Source organism: Colias croceus, chromosome 26 (assembly GCF_905220415.1).
Source record: "Colias croceus chromosome 26, ilColCroc2.1".
Taxonomy (NCBI): Eukaryota; Metazoa; Arthropoda; class Insecta; order Lepidoptera; family Pieridae; genus Colias; species Colias croceus.
The window spans coordinates 2,840,111-2,862,285 of record NC_059562.1 but is presented as its reverse complement, the minus strand read 5'-3'; the positions used below and the strand labels follow the sequence as shown (position 1 = coordinate 2,862,285).

At 33.9% G+C, this 22,175-nt stretch overlaps 2 protein-coding genes across 2 annotated transcripts; one reads left to right on the top strand and one right to left on the bottom strand.

Moving 5' to 3' along the window:
• Positions 1–3,066: 3,066 nt before the first annotated feature.
• Positions 3,067–4,893, top strand: LOC123703544 (zinc finger protein 628). The gene has a single exon (XM_045651602.1). It carries the CDS (start codon positions 3,067–3,069, stop codon positions 4,891–4,893), a length of 1,827 nt encoding a protein of 608 aa, XP_045507558.1.
• Positions 4,894–12,239: 7,346 nt separating this feature from the next.
• Positions 12,240–17,770, bottom strand: LOC123703527 (phospholipid scramblase 2-like). Its single transcript, XM_045651572.1, has 6 exons — positions 17,633–17,770; positions 16,256–16,425; positions 15,197–15,338; positions 13,264–13,375; positions 12,630–12,765; positions 12,240–12,336 (listed from the first exon to the last, which is right to left on the bottom strand). Exons 1-6 carry the CDS (start codon positions 17,723–17,725, stop codon positions 12,240–12,242), a joined length of 750 nt encoding a protein of 249 aa, XP_045507528.1. The 5' UTR covers positions 17,726–17,770.
• Positions 17,771–22,175: the final 4,405 nt, after the last annotated feature.

Here is a 22,175-nt window from a genome sequence, read left to right as displayed (position 1 = left end):
TACAAATAGTTATAATTAATAATCCAAACCAATAGATTGCGTTCAACTTCCATAAAGTAATTAAACTTCACAACTTAATATAAAAACTTTTTACTGCGCAAAAAAAAACATGCCTAATGAAAAAAAGGCGCCAACAGGCCCCCGAATTTTGTTTATACGCGAAATAACGCGAAAGTTTCCTCGTGTTTTCTTAAAAGAAAAAGCGAAAAATATTTGAAAGCAGGCTGAACTTAAATTTATTACACCATTACTCTTAATCATAAATGTGGAAACGGGACGGCGAATATTAAAGAAAGCTACGTGCTGTGAAACAGAAATAGTGTTTTGTTGAATGATGGAAAGGGACACATGTATTTACACTGCCGCGCCCTTTTGATAGTGTTTCCAAATTTTCGGAAAGCATCGTGTATTGTTTGCTTTTAGGGATGGCTTACATGTAGCAACAAAATATTATTTTACAAAAACAGCTTTCTATGAAGATAAGCTTTGTAATTCGAATTTCTTTGTGATATTGATCTGCGATATAATTATGTGTATAACTTTTTGCCTATTTTTTTATTGAAAAAAATCCATAGTGAATACATACCTACTTACATAATGCTTTGCGGAAGTTAAGAAAGTGAAGTCTCCATTAAAATAATTTGTCAATACAAAAAGCTTTTAAAGTTAGGAATTCAATTAAGTAACGTGTATGTTAATTTTTAATGAAGGTGGATACACGACAGAAAATTAAAATAAAATTAATGTGAACAATAAGATGCAAATTTTAAAGGGTTGTTTAAATGTTCACGATGGCATGTAAGCCAAGCCTTATGCGTAATGCACCGGCCCCTGTCGAAATAATCAAATCGAGGGGTGCCCCGGCTAGTGGGGTGAGATTTTTGCTATTTTCTACAAAAAAAGACACATTGCGCCGTTTTTACCTAAAACACGTCAGTTTTGAGCGCACGCGCATTCAGAGGGCATCGGGCACGTGCCGTGCGAAATTTGAAAATCGAACGAATTTGACAGTTCAGTTTTGTAAACAAATTTTGAATTTTGAAAATGGAACATTTCTAGTGATGTGTATTATAAAGTTTTATAAATGTTGTAAAAATTATGTTTAGTGTAAACAATAAACATTTATTATGGTGGCATGTGACATAAGTTTATGACAAATGAACGAGGATAATATAAATTTGAGGAACGTTGACAGGTGGGTTTTCTTATTAGAATCGACTAAGATCTGTATGTATGTACATATGTTGCTATCATAGTTTCGAATTACCACGAAAGTAATTAATCGAATACCTATCTGCATACGAAATGACACTTTTCTCTTGATATTGTATAATATAGTTTCATTTTAAAGAGCTTAATGATATTATTTATATATTTTTTGGAATGAAAGCACGTATTTTACGCAAATGGAAAATGAAGTGGTTAATTTATTTAGTAATTTACTGGTTTTGAATCTTTTACGTACTATAGCTACTAAGACTGAGTTAAAAAAAAAGTAACATTATCTAAATCGGTTAGTTTAACCTTTAGTCGTTGTTTTTAAAACTTTAAATGGTTTTTGTTTCACAAATAATTTTTATAGTCATTCTATAGCGTGTTGTTAAAAATGTATTGTACTAGTTTCAATTCAACAATGTTGTTGAAGATCAATCAATCATTCTCATCATGGAAATAGACTTTTAAATACTAACTACTTTTAAATACTAACTACTCTTATTTTGTACCTAGAAAAATTAATAATAATAAAATGGTGTTAATACTTTTATACCAAATAGCAATTTTATTGAAGTAATTTTTATTTATACAGATGTTAAATGCATCTGCTCTATGCATGAGGCAAATGCGATTCAATAATATTATAAGCTGTGCCCCGCGGCTTTACCTTGATGTCTTGTCATGGTAATATATATCGTAATTCGTAATATAGCCTTCCTCGATAATTGCGTTATATATCACTGAAAGCATTTTTCAAATCTGAACTATAGTTCCTTAGATAAGCGTGTTCAAGCAAACAAAATAACAAACAAACTCTTTGTAAAACTTTATAAAGTTTGTGTAATAATAAACATTGAAAAAAATTTAGTCATAGAAAGCTAGACCAAAAAATTTTGAAGAAATAAATATCGATTAATCTTAAAATCTCAAACGGATTCAATTTAACGTGAAATTATTGCACGCTTACAGACTTTCAAGTATAATAGGCATTTAGTTATAATAATACAGTCAATTGTTATTTTTAAATGTACAGTTTATAGAGTCAATAAAAAAAAATTGCGTATCTCAACTTTTTGCGAACGTCCGCGTCGGTTAAAAACTATTTCTTTGTGTCTTTATAACTGTAAAAATTACATAAACTAAATAAAATTACGTATACAAATAAGATTTTCTTAGTAGGTAATAATTTAAGAAGCTATATTTTATACTTTACCTTATATTTTTATATATTTAATATTATAAGTATATGTAGAGTTATATACAGAATTTCTATGTGTTTTTTTAATTTGTTTTGTGGTGTTGAATGAATTAAAGAAAAACCACTATTTACTGTTCCAACTTCCATTCCTTTGAAAAATAGCTTTTCTTATGGGACATTGAATTATAACGTTTGTCTTGATAAAGTTAAAATTAAAACCAACTATTAAAACACAAGTGAAAATTGTTTAAAATATGAAATAATGTATTTAGAAACGATCGTATTTTGTTTTGTATTTGAATTTATGGTTCATGGAACAACCGCAAGTAAAAATATTGAGTGATTCCTATGCAAAGTTGACTTGTGGCTTACTGGATACTAGTTAATCAATATGCATGAATGAAAATACTTATAAGTAGGTACAATAAAACTACAGTTGCGTTCTTAGTCAGTATTTTCTCTTAATTTACTGTAGTTTCCTTGAAATTGGTTTATGTATTGTTACCAACTGACACTAGCTAAAAGATTCAAATGAATGGCATAAATAGGGTTGCCATGAAAAGGAAAAAGACTCTATGAACAACACAAAGTCCATATCTTTATTCAGATTTATTAATGGTTACTTTCTCAATTTCAGATGCGGCGGTGACGCGATGTCGGTAGCGCCGGCAGTGAAGCGCGAGCGCGACTGCGGCGGGCCCGGGCCGGGGTCGGCCAGCGCGGACGGCGACGGCGGCGGCAGCCCCGGGCGCAAGCGGCGCAAGCAGGCCGCGCCCGCGCGCGCGCACCCGCCGCCACTTGACCTGCACGCCAAGATGGCGGACATCTACAAGAGCGCCCTCGCCTTCGGGGAACTCACCCTGCCCACCTTTGACCCCCTCGCCGCGTTCCGTCTGCTCCCGCGACACGATCCACCCAGAATATTCAACCCGGAGGCGTACTGCGACCTGTGCTGCAAGGAGTTCTGCAATAAATACTTCCTGAAAACACACCGGGCGAACAAACACGGCATATACGATGGAGAGCCCCAACCGCATCCTGGCATGCCGCAACAACAGCAGACTACCCCGCCCCGGCGATCTTCGGACGAAGAGTCCGGTGGAACACCGCGGCGCCTGTCACCAGACTCAGCGAGGCGAGCACGGGAGGCCGCCTTCCAACCTGATGTTCTGCGACGATTAGGAGTTACGAATCCTGAAGCGTTCTGCGAAATATGTTGTAAAGAGTATTGCAATAAATATTTTTTGCGCACCCATCGAGAGAGAAGACACGGTTTGGCTCCACAGAGGTCTCCAGCGATCGACCACTCACCGTTAGCCGCGACATCACCGTCCGCTCCTCTTTTACCGACATCTCCACACATTGAAACACCACCACGGGCTCTATCGTTACCACCCCCTTTCGACACTGAAGATCCCCCTGAAGTAAAACGTGAACAAGAAGATAGGGAAGATCTCGAAACTGTACTTAGAGAGAGTCAGACGAGTCCGCTGAATTTGATAGTAGAAGAGAGAGGAGCGGCGTCACCTGGTTCTGCAAGTGAGGAATTACGCAAACTACAAACGATGATTTCTCAACTTAACGAACTGGCAGCGGAGCGTCTCGCAGACGAACCCAACGAGGCCCCGCGACCACCGTCCTCTTCCCCACCACCGCAAGACGAGAGACGTGGCGGTGCCGGATCGAGCTTTTGCGAAATTTGCAATAAGGAGCTATGCAACAAATATTTCATGCGAACTCATATGCAACGCATGCACGGTATTTCTTTGGAGAGTGGCACACAACTAGGCGGAGTAACATGTGATATATGCCACAAGGAACTGTGTAGTAAATATTTTTTGCGAGTGCATAAACACAACACGCACGGAATACCAGCTCCACCGGCGCCGGCGAACGCCGCTCCTGCAGAACCTTGTCCGCTTTGCGCTCGTCGCTTTAGAGGACCGCGAGCTCTACGAGCTCACTTGCTAGCAGAACACGCTCCGCCGGCTCGACCTCCTCCACCCCCTCCTTTACCCCCGCGACCTCTAGATCTTCTGACGCGCGATAAACCATACGCGTGCGCGTATTGTCCTTTCACTACTGACGTCCTAGCTTTCTTGTTCGCTCACGAGCGCGCACACGTCCAGCGAGCCAACGAGCAGCAGGAGGGCGGGGAGGTCGAGCCGGAGGGCAGCGCCGAGCCGAGCGAGGGAGGCGAGGGGGAAGGGGAGATGGAGGCGGACGCGTACTCGTGCTCGCGGTGCGAGTTCCGCGCCGAAGGGTTCGCCGCGCTGGAGGCGCACGTGCGGGGGGCGCACGGCGGCGCCGGCGCGCTGCTGGCCGTGCCGCGCGCGCCCCGCGCCCCGCTCACCATGCAGCCCTTCGTGCTGGAGGAGGCGGGCGGCGCGCTGAGCCTGCTGCCGGCGCTGGTGTTCCTGCCGGTGCGCCGGCGGGCCACGCGCCGCGCCACCGTCACGCTCACGCTGACGCCGGCCTAGTGCGCCGGCCGCCGGCCCGACCCGCGCGCGTCCGCGGCCGCGACTACACCGCCGCGGGCGCGCGCTCGATCGCCGAACTGTTGACTACATTTAACGCTGTGTGCCTTCGAGCGATTGCCGAGAGAGACGATCGTTCCCGAGGAGCTGTCCGCGGCCGCCCGCCCGTGCGCCACACCGCGCGGCGGCCTCCCGCCCTCCTTTTGTCAGAGTTTAAATTCGTATATTGAGAATTATATTCACGGGTGATATATGAAACGTTGCCGCTTATGAATCGGTTTTTATTATCTCCTCGACGTTGGGTCGGTCCGAGACGAGTTTATGAAACGTCGATTTCGATCGGGAGAAGAAATACACCCTAGGATTAGTTATTATTATTATTTAAACGATACGTATTCCGGTGAGTTGGTCTCACGGTAGCGTCGTAGTACCGGTGCGATGTTGATCACTGAGCGAGCCTCGGCGGCGACAGTGACAGCCGGGCGAGTCGCGCCCGCGCCGGCGCCCACGACCCTTCTCACCACAGTACAAACTTGGTGCCACACGTATTCATATGTACTGCGACAACCGATCTACCTCACGTTAGGTTCGTAAGCTGTTATTGTATAAATTATATTTTGGAGTTACATTAAAGTACAAAGTAATTATCGTGCGTTACCGCGCCGCGGACGGAGGCCGCGCTCATGTTAGCTATATGATATTGTTGTCTAGGAGGGACAAATGCACAAAGATACGTACTATTGGGCAGTGATCAACATTAAACGTAATTTAGCATAAAGTCTGTTTAGAAATGTGGTGGCTCGGTCACGCGGGTTTTGTTGTGTTACACATCAATTATTACGGGTAATTGTTTTGGGGAGGAGAGCTCAGCTCCGTCCTGCCCCGCATTCGTTGGCCGAGCTTTATATTTTAAATTTATTTGTATTGTAATTTATTACTTACTATGTTATTGCGATGACTGATTAGATATCTCGTTTGTGATGGCTCATGATACCAGTAAATTTTGTTTTTGTATATCTGATCATGATATTTCCTACAGAGGGAGAGAAAGATATAAAAAAATATTTTCTTTTAAGCAATTGTAAAAGTTGATGATAAAGTACCTCCTAAATATAATAATTATAGTAAAACCAAGCCAAAAAAGTAGTAGTAAATTTTTATAGAAACTTCATGATAACTTCCAAATTTTATGATTCCGACAAAACAAAAATACCATGAGACAATTTACAATAAACCAAATCACAAAAGAGATATCTAACCAGATACTAATTGTTCAGAAAATTATATATTCAAAGAACCTTTTTTAAAGACAGGTTTATTTATATTATTTAGTAGATCATTGTGAAGGATAGCTTGTACAAACCATGCAGCTTCTAAAAAAAGTTCCTATGTATGTACGTAAGATGTAATTTAATTAACTAGAGGTCGTTTGTGGAACGGCTCCGAAACGAGGTTAAGGCTCGCCTGGTGATGATAATAACGCTTGTGATGAACAGGGTGCAGCCAAATGATACAGATGCTATTCATGATAACAAATGATATTTTCTCAATAAATGAAGCATCATACTAAGCGACTTCGATGTAGAGATACATCACATATGTTCCTAAATAAGTTCCTTGGACGCAGAATATGTTCCTCATTTGTGATACAACTCGGTAACCTTCCTATTAGTCTTCCTGACCATAGACCGAACTCGCTTCGGAGCTGGAACGCAAACGCACATTACAACAAATTATATTAATAATGTTTTAAAATAATAACAAATTAATAAAAGGTGTACGCGTGGTAACGATCTCGGGGGCTGTTCGGATCCTGCTGTTGAGGAGAGCGCTTTTAGGGCCATTTTTGGAGGAAGCGCGGCAATTTTTACTTTAAAGGATTCGAATAGTCGCCCCCAGATCGGTATATGTAGTGGAATATTGTGATGTTGTGTTCGGAATCGTTTCGCTTCGCGTTGTGCCCGAGTGGATGACCAATAATTTTTATAGATTTAATTATAAAGTACAAAATGTTGAACCTAGAGTTACAACGGAGTCTGGTGATAGAAATATACAGTACAAATTAATGTTAAGTGTAGAAAAGATACAGGTGTACTACAACAGATGTTTTAGCCTCTAATGATAAGAGATATGTAATTTCACTCGGGTTACAGCGCTTGTACACTGTGTTACGGTCGCACTATTATGTTTTGTGATTGTAATACTGAAGGCGTTTTGTTTTCCTCAAACTACAAGAATTGTGACATTATATTGACCGTTTGTAGGTTCTCTTATCTGTTAAATCTTATGAGACAAGACGAGAAATCATGTATTTTGAAGTATTTTATCGATGGTTCTTTCTTGATAATATAATAATTGTCTCTGGGACGCAATTTTTCCTTAATAAGATTTAACGGTAAGCGCAAATCGTCTAAAAACTGATACATAGATTATTTTATAGTTCCAATAACCAAAGATCTCTCAAAGACATTATTTTAAGTTAACATAAATTGTTCAATCTTGTCATTATTGAATTTTACAGATGTTAATTATTAAAAATAAATCAATCTTGACGATTGTTGAACGATTTAACATTCCAAATGTTCGTTTTAGTAATATCTAGTCTTATATTAAGTTGAACGTGCGACTGTATAGAATTGGAAATATTTTTTTCAAATTATATAAATCTGTGTTTATTCTAGTCAAATTATTTTATGTATTTTTCAATTTATCACTATGGACGAACGCGTTGGCCTATTTTAATAGAAATAAAGAAAAACAATATAAATTATTACATTTCTAATATTTTATATAATCTGCACATGGTACAGAATGTAATAAAAGATTTTAATAACCGAAGAACGCACGTCCATATTGGTAATTTTAAATAAAATATAAAGAGAATTATATTCAGGCTTCAGGAGGGAGCCTAGTCTTAAACTGTGATGGATTCGTAACATTTGATTCTACACGAAACATTCGCATTTTTAATAGAATTCTTAGAAAACTTAATTATTTTTTATTTTTATTTTACCTAACAGTTATTTTGGCAGCAAATTAGCAATATGTACATTGAGCGAGAGATTGCAATTTGCGCCTAGTACGTATTGATGATTTCAATACAATTTGTTTCATAAAAAATATTTCAGTGTCCCCTTTGCCTTATTTTTTGATCAATTCGTATTTAAATTAATTGTTAAAGAATTACAACTAAATAAAGGTAACCTTGAATGTCTAATTGAGATGTAGAATTACTTAGAAAAATCTTAATTTTAATATTATTTACTAGCCATAGTAAAAGCTTGAGGTAAAAACTTTTAAACATATAGGTACTGATTTTATTAGAAGTATGGCAAAATTTAATAAAAAAAATTGGGCTCAAAAAGGACATCATGAAGGTGCAATATAGAGCAGTAGAGTGATAAAATGTTCTATTAAATTGTATTAATTAAAGATAAACTCATAATATAATGTAGAGGTGAAAAGTCTATAATAATTTACAATTGCCAATAAAACAGAGAACTGGGGTTTTGAAGAACACTGTTTGCACACAAGCTGAACCTTATTATTATTGCCAGATATCGGTTTTGAGCTAAATCGTAACAAACAAAGAAACCAACAAACCCATATGATAAATAGGAACGACTTACATCTTCTCAATTTTTGTTTCATAATATTTTTTTAAATATTGAATCGCTTCGGCAATTTTCTATCAAAATGAGTTTTATCAACTGCTTTTATTTCACAATCACTGTTTCTTCTCATAAGTTTTTTAAAGTGTGTCTTCCACTTATCGCGATGATAAGACATTGTTGTTTTCATATTACAATACAGGCTATGTCAAAATATATTGTATGTTTCATCGCGATACGTGCAGTGGAACGCGGGTGAAAATTTTTTTAAGTGAAAAGGTTGAATATTAATATTTTATAACAAACTCTAAATTGTAAAGCTCTACACTACTTTACAATCAGCTCTTATAGTAATTAATTCTGAGCTACAAATCTGCAGTAAAATAATACAATTTTTACAATTATTATAGACGTCACTATGTCTCTCGCAACTAAATATCACAAAATATTATATATTTTCCTCTTAACTGAATTACTCAGAGTGATTATTTAATAATATAAATTCATAGTAATATAAGTCAAATGTTACGAATCGATTGCGGTCGGTATATGTTCCTAGATCCGTCTGTTCGTTGTTTGTTTTCATTAATTACTACGAAACATTTCTACCGTATTCAATAAATTAAATATACAAATATATCCTGTGTTTTCCTTGTACCCTTGTACCATTTTAGGTAATAAAAACAAAGGTGTTGATGATACACAAACATTTTTAAATCAATTTTTATTAGAAGTATGTTAATCCAATGCTTTCTGATAAATTGTAACGAAAATTCAAACATCTATAAGTATCTATTTACATACTAAATATATTAAAAACATAATACTTTTACATCCAGTAATTTTAAAATGGAATATGAAATGATTTGTTTGTACCACAAAATGTACAATTTTTATGATGGAATTTTTCAATCAAATCAAATCAAATTTATTTATTATATACATACAATTACAATTTTTACAATATACAATTAATAAACGCCTTTTTTAATTTTATACGATCATGTGTTTTGGTTTGAAGAAAAAAGCAACTATAGAGTTTCTATAGGTCGGCTCTACGTGACTCTAGCTGTGGTGAAAATGCAAAATTAGGTCTTTATATGAAGTCTTGTTGAGATAAATATTGTTTGGGTATGAAAGAAAAATACGCTACGCAATAAGATAAGCTTTATATGCAAATGTATGCATAAGTTATTACTTTAATTAATTATCAATTACCAATAAAATAGCAAAAAAAATTGGGAAAGTTTCGTGTACATTAATTGAGATTTTCAATTGTTTTATCTAGAATGAGATTATATATTTTTCTATATATAAATAAATTCTATAAATAAATAATTTGCTATTTACTTGGACCGATTTCGCTAATGCTTCTTTATGTTTGTTATCTTCAAGAGGCAGAGATTCCTAAAAAAATTGCTCTAACAAATTTTTTTAAATGCGTTTGATAGTTCGCTCGAAGAGAGGACGTCTATCGGGTCAGCTGGTTTAATATAAATATATTTTGCGGTAAACAATACATGTGTTATTGATTTTGGTGACGTCACTAACCACCAAGTGACGGTTTATTGATTTCTATACCAAGAGGCTGTATAATACTAATTAGGAGCACAAATCCCAATACAAGCTTTCTCGTTTTTGTGAGCAAGAAACGATTTTTCGTGCTAAATATGGTGTTGTAAAATTTTCATTTCTTTCAAGGGAACTTCAGATTTAAGTAACATAGAGTGTGGATGAAGTGTTTTGAATTTTGGTAGACACCTACGATTAATGTTTTTACTTTTTAGCTAAGTTATTTTCGTATGAATGGTATTTTAGATTAATAAAAAGCGTGTTCAACGTAAATCAAATATTATGCAATGTTGAGATACAAGACAAACGCTTAAAAGATCGATTTTAGTTCATTAATTTGCCATGTTCATGATAAGTTACAATTTCACCCCGTTCGAGTATTCATATACCAATGTTTATTTTAAATTACAAATAAAGAGATGACACAATTACGACCCCGCGGCAAAATCAGACACCGTTCCCGCCAAAACACTCTTAATTAAAGATTATATCCGCGTCAACTGTCGGCTTTAGATTAATAAAAAAATAACAGTTTTACAAAAAATCCCTGTTTTATTAAAAAAGCGACACCCATTAAAAATTGCGTCGCGAGGGTTGTATTGTTGCGCATCTGTCAAACGTTTTATAGGAAAATGGGGAGAAATTGTTGAAAAATGGGTTAAATGATAAAAAAGTAATGGCAAAACATTGTAACATGAGGGTAAAGCTGGCCCGTGACGGTGTCAACATCGCGTCAACTTAACCCGGGCAGAGGCCGCTACGCTGCATTTTATTATACTTTTTAATAATTTTTCAATCCATCATACGTTAAAATTTAATGGGGAAGGAAACTTATATGTGCTTAACTATAGTTATATTTTTATCCTCATAGAGTTTGAATTAAATATGAACGGGCTACATTTTGGTTATCAGACATTATAAGCTTGTTGCAAAGTTCCATAATATTTTTACTAAATGTTTTTTTTTTCCTTTTTATACTTTTCCCAATCTAAAAAACACGTTTTTCAATAGTTTACTTCTATCAAGCTACATTTTTAGATGACGTGATTACGCTCTTTCTTTTCAGTAGACGGGGTTCTATAAAGTAGGTATTAATCTATACTGTAGTTTAAAAATCTAAGAAATTTCAATCAAAAAGGAGTATGACGTGTTCTATTCGCAGTTTTATAAAGTATAAACTATAAATATACTAAAAATATATTATTTTCTAACACAATAAGTAATCAATCACGGAATAATTTCAAAAATTCCCGTTTTATCCCTCGATCACAAAAAATCAATTTTTACACAAAAAGTTCAATTTATATAAAAAACTAAATTCGTTACGAGATCAAGTCTTAAATCATTTCGGAAACAGCTTTTGTCATTTAAACCCTTGCTTTTCCGAACGCGTGACAGACGCGCGCCGCATTATTCGAAAAAATATAAAAACTTTAATTCTCTAAATACACAGTGACCTACATTCATTTAAGCCCCGATCTTTTCCAGATTTTTGTAAAAAATTCGCCCCTTTATTACAAGTTTTTTTACGCGAATCGTGTAATTGAATTCAATCCTTTGGAAAAGGGTTCAATAAAGTACCGATATTAGGTTTTTTCGTGTCGCGAACCATAATTTTTTTTACAGCTAGCTGTCATTGTAGCGCGCGAAAATTATACGTTTTGTCAAAATTTCGCGCCATTTACCACGGACATCTGCCGTTTGGAAAAAAGTTTAAATACAATGCAAATAGGGGTGGTGCGTGCAGGACATTAATTTTTAAGGGAATCGATGTTTTTGTATAAACTAGGGAAATGCAAAAATGCATTTAAAGTATAACGAACGGTGTCCCCTTATTTTAATATTAATGTCCGAGTCGTATATCCGGGGGATTAAATGAATTACTTTTTAGAATCCTATTTATAAATGCTCACTGTATTATAATTCCTTTATTGCTATTTCTGTAAATTATTATTTTATTTCTATAATTATCACGGATATGGAATTGTAATAAATTTTACTTGAAATAAACGATTTATTATAATTTATTAGAGATTAAACCCAATTTTTTTGTAAATAGAATGATACCGTATTCAGTGTGTTTCATGCTATGGGGTGTTATAGGTCTTTATTATATCGAAACGAAATAAAACAAGATTTCATAAAAAAAATTAATATATTTTTCTGTCAAGCATCATAATACATATAATCCATGAGTAAAGTCGCAGCAAGTAACAGAGCTTTCTCCTCCACTGTGAGTTCCCGTTCGAATGCTACTCCAAATCTGAAAAAAGAAAATATATAGATAAATAATTAACTATTCGTGTCTCAAAAAACAGTTTTTAAGTTAAAGGTACCTCCAGAGGATACGACTTCTCAATTCTTAAAACTAAAAACATATCTCATGTAATCTAAATATTTTGTAAATAACTATAGTACTAACACCATGTAATTATTATTTTAGCCTTTATAAGTACAGTTAAGAGACTTTATAAGTACTGATCAGTGACCAGCACAACACACAAAAACAACACAATGAAATATAGTCTTTAACTCAATACAAATAAGAGCCATTACCTATCAGTGACCGGCGCAAAGAACATCGCATGCAGCAGCCCCTGCCAGCGCTTGCAGGTGCTGCCCACGTGCGCGCCGTCCGCCCGCTGTATCCTAAACTGTATGTCCCTGAAGAAGCTGATCGTTACGCGGGGACCTGGAGCGTGACGTCATAGCTTTGTAGTTATGTTTAGAAAATGGTTTAGCCAATGTATTCTACTATTGTAGGTGCTTTTGCGTATAACTCAGCCCCCGGAATCACAGACACAATAGAAAATCTATTGTGTCGTGGACCGATCGGGGCGCTGGGGGCTCAATGGGTTAAAAGCACGCAAGATAGTTCATAAAAATTCAATTCAAAGCTCTAAAGTTTTGCTTTTAACAAACAAGAGAGTATTCTATAGTTTTTTTAGAGAGTTTACTGTATTATCATAATCGTTATTGTACGATCTTAATACATAATGATAGTTTTGCGTGATACTTGATTCAAAACTGTTCTCGTGTTTAAAAAATGTGGTCGAATGCAATAAATCATTCTTATTATCGCTCTACAACGGTTTTATTATTTGTTTGTTTTTTAGTTGTCTTTGTATGTGTTGTATGCCTTTTTCTACGCGAATAGTATCATGATCCTTAGCTGATAATGTCTACTGACCTTGCAACCAGAACGCCTCGTCTCCATTTTCGCGCCTCACGAGGTAGATCGGCCGCACGGGCGCCCACTGCTGCTCTATAGTGCCAATCTTTCTGCCTGGCGGGGAAAATACCTAACAACACATATTAGAATTTAGATTACTTGCCAGACATTTTAGCTGACGGATAAGATTAGCTATTACTAATATTATAAAGCTGAAGAGTTTGTTTGTTTGTTTGTTTGAACACGCTAATCTCAGGAAGTACTTGGTCCGATTTGAAAAATTATTTCGGTGTTAGATAGCCCATTTATCGAGGAAGGCTATAGGCTATATATATCATTACGCCAAGACCAACAGGAGCGGAGCAATGCGGGTAAAACCGCAGGGCACAGCTAGTAGATGTGATAGTTGTGAATCTATTTAGAAATGTAAATGTAGAGCTTTTAGCTATAATTAAAGTAAAATAAATATTTCTTTGATGAAATTCGTTTATTTGTAATAATAAGTATCTTACGTTTGGGATAGACGCCGCTGTGTGTGTCTCTAAATACATAAGGACATAAGTATTATTAATTTATAATGTATTACAAATAAACTATCAGTTTTAATATTCAATTTCAAATCCATACTAATATTATAAATGCGAAAGTAACTCTGTCTGTCTGTCTGTTACTCAATCACGCCTAAACTACTGAACCAATTTTCATGAAATTTGGTATGGAGATATTTTGATACCCGAAAAAGGACATAGGCTACTTTTTATCCCGGGAAAATGACGCAATCCCGGAAATCCCACGGGAACGGGAACTATGCGAGTTTTTCTTTGACTGCGCGGGCGAAGCCGCGGGCGGAAACCTAGTGCTATATAATTTACTGTAGATATTGTATGAATAATAGTTATAACGCTAATTAGTCCTTCTGTACTGACCTACTTAGTTTACACATTATATAGATTATGTGCGTCACTATGCAAAGAGCTACAATTTAATGTAATAATTTGATATGAAGACCAATACAGTCTCAGCTTCACGTCACGTCACGAGATACTGCAATGAGACATCACAGGAAAAGCAGCTGCGTCAACTATTTAAATAATTATAATTATTAATTATATTATCAGAGAATAATATGTGCGTAGGCCGTTGATATATTACTGTATAAGGCAAAAGTCGTCATAATTGAATCATATGAAAATTGAAAATAATTGATAAACAATTTGCGTATAAATTATTGAAAATACATATTCAGTGACTGGACATTCTCATTTTCAACTCAACCACAACATTAAAAATATTGAAAAATATTCCCATTCAGGAGACTTCATTCAACTCCGATATAAACCTGGTAATTTAAATTGAAATCTCAATACTTACTACGTATGATATATATATGATCTTAATGGATGTGTGGATGTTTGTTACTCTTTCACGTAAAAACTACTGAATCGATTACAATGAAATTTAGCACACATATAGAGGGTAACTTGGATTAACACATAGGATAGTTTTTATCCCGGAAATTCCACGGGAACGGGAACTATGCGGGTTTTCCTTTGCAAACGCTGGCGAAGCCGCGGGCGGAAATCTAGTAGGTAATAATTAAAAAGCCAAGTGCCAACTCTACATGGATAACACATGAAAAAATCATGACCTACACCATTTTTCAATCCTTTGCTACAGCTCTTAGAATATCGTCTAAGAAACCATTTCAAAAATTGTTATTTGCGATTTCGAGATTTTACAGGTGACAATTTTATATGATTGTGCCACTTTATTGGAGAGAAAAGTTTTTGGCAGAATTTCAATATCTAACTCTGATACGTAATCTGTGGATAACAATTTCAAATGAATGATAACAAGGAAGCAATGTATAACAAACTATCAATCCTTACCTGTAATAATATCTGTTGATTTTTACTGAAACTAGCCATTTACTAAGGAACTAAGAAATCACCTCAACATTCTGTAGTTGACACGGGAACACCCTGGAGGTGCAGGCGTAGGGCCGGTTGATTCTCATCACCTCGACAGAGGAGCTGTTGAACACCCTCAGCTGCAAGGGTCGGAGACCATAGCAGAAGTAGCCAACCCACCAGCTGTGAAAAAGGTTAATTTAAACAAGAAAAGTTTATATAACATAAAAAGCTTTATCGCACTGAAAGAAATAACGCTTTTTTAATTATATACGATGGATAATGTTTGATTTATGTTTATTCACTATTCTTAAAAAAAAGGAACAGTCGGAGATTCAAAACGCAGTGGTTTTCAGAAAAAGCCACAGATGGAATTTTCATCATTAAAAAAAGCTTCAAAATAAGATTCTTAATTCGCAGTTTTCTTTTACGTAATATACGAAAGTAGTATATATATCACGTATAAATAAATAATTATATTATGAATTTTGAAAAGGAAAATATTATAATACAAATGAGAATTTATTTTAAAGCAATGATGTGTAGGTTTATAACTTCGTACATATATAGTAACCACAGAGCGCGAAATGAAAAGTTATACAATTATAAAACAATTTTATCCATTTTATTTCGCTGTGCGTATTGTGAATTATCTAAAAGCTAAGTACTAAAAGTTGTTTAACAGAGAACTGATCGATATAAACGATCTATAAGCTCTTTCAAATATTATGTACCTACGGTAGAGCTATGTAAAAATTCGAACCACAGTATTAAACGGAATAATGGGACCTTATAAATTATAGTTTGACCTTTTATGAATATAAATAAATAATTAATAATTAAATAAATATTTAAGTGAACTGATCCCGGTTTACATAACAAGCTTTTAGCTTGTGTTGTGGAAACCAGATGGCTGATAAACATACATAATTTTAAATGTATACTTAAATAGATAATTAACACTCTCACACAGAGCAAACATCTATGTTCATCACACAAATACTTTCCCTGGGTGGAATCGAATCCACGACCTCTGGCTTGGAAGGCAGGGTCACAACCATCTAACTCAACCGGTCAGTAATATATGACTTACGGCTTACCTATTCTCCTCTTCAACGGTATACACCAAGTTCTGATCTGGAGTTCTTACAGAGAAGCGATTCTTCTTTCCTCGAAGAAATAGAACAGCCTTCACTCGCAGACGTTTGGTGATTAACAGACGGTCCACTTCTGTCAGCTCACTTAAGAGATTTTCTGTTTCTGGAGTGACCTTAAAAATGCCCATAAAAATAATTGTATAATAGCAAGTAGAGGTAGAGCCTAATGCTTGTTTACGACAAAATTTAAATTGATTGTAATATTTGTTTTTTATTTAAAGTTGGTTTTCATATAAAAGCAAATATTGCAGTTTTGCTTATTGCGATAAAACAATAAAACTGAAATGTCGTCTACTTTAAGATTAATAATATATTAACGAATTGATTAAAATTTAAAACAATACAGATTTCCACATAATATGTTTTATTGTTTGTTTAAATTTCTATTGTAATCCTAGTCCTACTTCTTTGTGTGCTCATCAAGATTTTGTTGTTAGGTTTTACTATCTCTATCGTGACTAGAATGTTATATAAGTAAATACAGTCGAGTCTCGTTAATTCAAACCTGCGATAATTCGAACCTCTCTATAATTCAAAGTTATCACGAGGTCCCTACAAAATCTCTTTATATTTCGAACTAAATCCATACATTTTTGTGCACTTGGTAATTCGAATGAAAATACCATTGCTATATAACAAAACGACGCGTTAATTCGAACTCATCGGCGTCCAACACTCTACAATTCAAAGTTGCAGAGAGAAAGAGGCGGAAAAATTGTACGCAGGTAGTCAGGTAGGTACATTTTGTGACAAGTTCAAACTTGTTCAATGAGCCGTTGTTTTTGTTATGATTAGTTTGACTTTACACTTCTAACAAATTGGTATGTTTAGTTATCATTCGGTTACTGTAGAATAGCATTTAATAAATAAAATAATTGATTTACAATTAATATTTAATAATTCGAAGTTTTATTTATTTCCTCTCACAAATTTCGAACCATTTGATATTTCAAACTCTTGATAATTCGTAATATTTTGAGAGTCCCTCGAGTTTCGAATTAACGAGAGTCGACTGTATAATATTATTATTTCAAATGAAGCTTTAATTTCGCTGTATTAAAATCGATGGTGTTTAAATTTTCCAGTAGATGCAAATACTAGTCTTTATTTTATATTATTTTTTCTAGGGTTCTGGAATATAAAACTTATGCATAGTTTTAATTCAAATTATCTACTTAACTCCAACTCCAAATCCCATATGAAAAGAAATCAAATAGTTGTATCGCCTATTTACTAGAAAAGTTAATCAATTAAATATTTATAGGTATGCAAAGTATGTAAGTATCCATTTCTGCGTACAAGACAAACTCACAAACATACCTCAGCCAACGGCCGTGGGACTTCTATGAGGGGCTCCTTGATGACGTCAGCATCTTGCGGGGCGGCCGGGATCGGCGCAGTCTGCATCATCATGCTTCATAACCAGGGAATTTTGTTCGTATGTATGTTGTCGTTATGTTGACAGGTGTCATGTGTAAATAAATATTGTGATAAATATACTTATGATGTATGTGTTTAAAGAGTTTTTATTGTGTTAGTTAAAACAAATGCTGTGATTATAGTAAAATAGTGTTATGTGTAAGTAGGCTAGGTGGCGCAGATAGGTAGTCCAAATTTATAAGTTGACTCTTGGTTGACTCTATTGAATTATGCAAACCCTTGCCATCAAAATATATGCAATAAAATACCCATGTTAAACTTCTTGTACTAAATTGATAAAGACACGAATTAAAAAAATGAATTAAAGAAAATTACTTATAGTATCGAATATTTTTATTTCGGAGTATTGTGGTTAATAATTAATATCTTCGGAAAAAAGGTAATTAAAGTAGTAGTTCAAAATCGTTAATTTAAATGTTTCGGTCGGTTGCATCTGTTATATTATTCATATTACAAGTTTTTGTCACAAAAGTGCAATTATTAAAAAGAATGCTCTCCACCCTCTGGTCACAAACATAAAAGAGACCCATGCAAATGCATTATTATTACAAACGGGACTTTATTTAAATTTTGTAAAAAAAAAACACAAAATGTATCGCTTTTATCAATCGAATCCGGGATATACTCCAATTACAATAGGCGTAGGGTGACCATTTATTGTCGTGCATTTAAGAATAAATAATAGTTAAATATTTTGTGTGTTGTTTAAAGCTTTCAAAATTAAATTTAAACATAGGTTAGGAGTAATATCAGATTTATAAAACAAAAGTAAGCGTTAAAGTTGGTAAAAATTATAACATATTAAGATTTCAGATTTCTCATTTTGTGTAACTTGATAATAGATTTGATTTCAACATATTGTTTAGTTTTTAAAGATAAGAGCCTAAGAAAGACAATTAAGTAGTTATTGAATTTGAAAAAAATATAAAATTATACCTACCACAATACCTACCTACTGCATGTTTTACAGAAAATAAATATTCTTAACAAACAAAAATGATGGTCACAAACATTTTAATGTATGTCGCACGCGCCGCTACCATTTTATGCAAAAACGCAAATTTCTAGGAAATTTGAAACGCTTCATTGTTACCGCGCTCGATGAATAAAAATAATCGAGATTTGATTTTTAGGGGAAAAATGCATTTGCTTCAAGTTCGTGCATTCTAAGGGAGTGTGCCGATCGATTGGTTTTATGCAAGCGACAGCTTGAATTAATAAGGATTTTTGCATGGTCAAATAGAAATCGATTCGCAGTCGTTCGCTTTTTGGAAATGGGGCATTTTAATGGCGTCGTAAATTATGTTTTGCATAGATTTTGTAGCGTGTATAATGTGCGGATTGTGTTAAGCCAATCTTTATAGTTTACATATTCCACAGATAATAATTTAAAACTATACTAATTATTTATATAAATAATAAATTGTAAATTTCCAATTATTTCGTAGGTGCAAGCGTGTAAAAAGGAAGATCATATCAAAACTGTTGGTACATGTATTTTGTATTGTGTACAGTAGGTATACATTGTACCAGCCATAATTAATTAATTACTAAAAGAATAAAATATTATAGATCAATCTTTTGTACTTACTAGCCTATTAGTATACTTGTATAAAATTTATTCTAATTATTAGAATTTAGAACCTCAGTTTCTTAATTTTTATTTGATACCCATATTGAAGGGCTTATAAAAAAAATGTGTGCGTGTACTAGTGTACACACGTAAGAAGTGAAACTTCTTTGTGACCTTATTTTTCAAAAAAATAATTTACATATGCAACTTTACAGAAATACGTCGTAATCACGCGTGGTAGGGATAAGAAAAAGATGGCGCGTAAAGGAAAAATGTCACGCGTAACGAAAAAGTGATACACTATTTTTTTTCCAACCCCGATAAAGAAGTTGCACTTCAAATATAAAATGTTCATGTTGACTTTTTTATTCCAAATTCAAGCAAAATAAGACTGTTCTGTGGTTTTAAACATAATATTGTTATCACTATCATTAGTTAACTATACTATCTATCTTTAATAATTGCAGTGGAATAGATGAAGCAGTTTATAAGGATAAATAAAAGCCGAGTATATTTTGGTAAATCCTGATTTACTTTTGTACTTCAACAATATTTTTTATAATCTCATATAATATAATAACATTCATACTTAGAACAAAATTGAGTTTGTGCGTTTCGCTCCAAGAAAATAGCAATGTACTGACATTAATCCAATAAGACTTAGTTGGAAGACTATATAATACTATAAAGGCGTAGAAATATATAATAAAACTTATTAAAACATTTTATCATATGAGATAATTAAACAGTACAAATACTAAATAAAATTCCGTATTGGAATGTACTGAAACAAAAAAATATATAAAAAGCGAGCGAATAACACAACTCCACGGCACGACAAAATATACATTTTATATACAGGGTGTCCCACTATTGGTAGACTAAGCTCGAAGGGACTTGTAGTTTTGCATACGCTGAGTACGTAAAAAATACAAGACTTATAAAATTCCAGACGAATTTTTTTTTCAAATAGATGAGTTCTTAAAACTCTATGTGTACTCCCCTAACAAGCAACCCACCCAACTTTGTCACCAGCACGTGAGGTATCGTTTAAGATTATGTTTTCATAGACAAAAAGCTCACAATAGCGAAGCGGTATATGCCGGCTGCGTGAAGCTAGAGAAGAAAACATGGATTTTGAGGAAAAATTAAGCAAACAATTTGTGACTTAATTTTGTTGTTTAAGTATTTTATACTTTACGTCAGTGTATGCAAAACTACAAGTCCCTTTGCGCTTAGTATACCGATTGAGACACCCTGTATATAATAAAATCGAAAACAATAATTCTCTATCATATTATAAATTATTGCAACGAAACTCACCGACCTATATAATATAATACATTCATTTGTTCGATAATGTACATGTAACTAGCTTCAGACCGCGTCTTTGCTTACATGTACTGTATTGCTTAAAGATTGAGATTGGTAAGTTTAAATAATTATTTAATAATATTCACACACAAATTGTTTGTCGGTCTCGTTATACAGAAATAAATACAGCGGCCAGACTTTTAAATTTATGATAAAATATAAAACGAACATAGATATAAAACGATAAATATGTACGTGTACATTTCAAAATTTAAACATGAAAAAAATGTTCTACTATACAAAATGGTTTTGAAACAAAGTAATCTAATTTTTCCTAGCAAAAATCATCAATGTGCTGGCCTTTTAAACAAAACATTTCCAAAACACGTTTCAAGAAACTTAACAAAGTGTAAACCTTAACTAGTGTTCTGTTCAACAAATAAATTAATATTATACTTAAAAATAAACATCTTCTATCAAGGCACTCTTCGGTAATATCTATATATTGAACTAAAACATATGTATCACAATTTTATATATTACTATGTAAAATATATATATTGAAAATATTTCTACAGACAAAATATGTCGAGAAGCACCGTACATTAGTTATTTTAAATACAGGGTGTCTTTGCAAGCGTAAAAAATATTTTTAATACTTACATAAAAATATAGTTTATTTTTAACATTTAAACGCGCACAAAGACAACCTAATATTACACATAAAATCATATCATCGCCTCATTTTCATAAAATTATAAAATTTTTCGCTTTTAGCATTGTTACTGCTTAAATAGTATAGGAGATAGCAACCCTGAGATGTGAAACATCAATAAAATTAAGCTGGTAACTATACAATCTGTGTTTTAATAACAAATGCCTAAGTTACGTATTTTACAGCATATCCAGCACTAAAAAAAATGTAATAATACATTTTTTGACAAATTTTTTAAGTCACTCGTATTTTTTTTTATTCGAGCGTGCTTATAAAAAACAAACAACATTTGATAAATCATTGAAAAAGCAACACAAAAATATTACTTACAATATTTTTTAGGCGTAAATTGTTTCGAAATTTATAAGCACTCCATTTAAGTAGGTTAAAATTCATTTTATTGTCTTTTTATATATTGTTTAAAACAATGGCACCTCATATTTTGGTGTACAATCACATTAAGTATCTAAAGTGGATATTCACAATATTCATTATTTAATAAAAATATCATTTGATATAAAAATAGATTTTATACAAAATATTTATATGTTACACCTCTGTCACTTTCATGGTTTTTGAGCACCGTAAGTTTTATTATATTTTTTATTATAAGTTTATTTTTCAAAACACGTGTATTATTTTTAGTATATTCAAAAAATCCAAAAATTATAGTCTAAGCTTTAGAAATCCAATAAGACTATAAAAATGTAACTTGATGGTCTATTTTTTTTATTTAAATAAAAAATATTTTTTGTAAAAGTACTAAAATAAGTCGGTGTATATTTTCAACATTTGTATACTTAGTTTTTAATACAAAAATA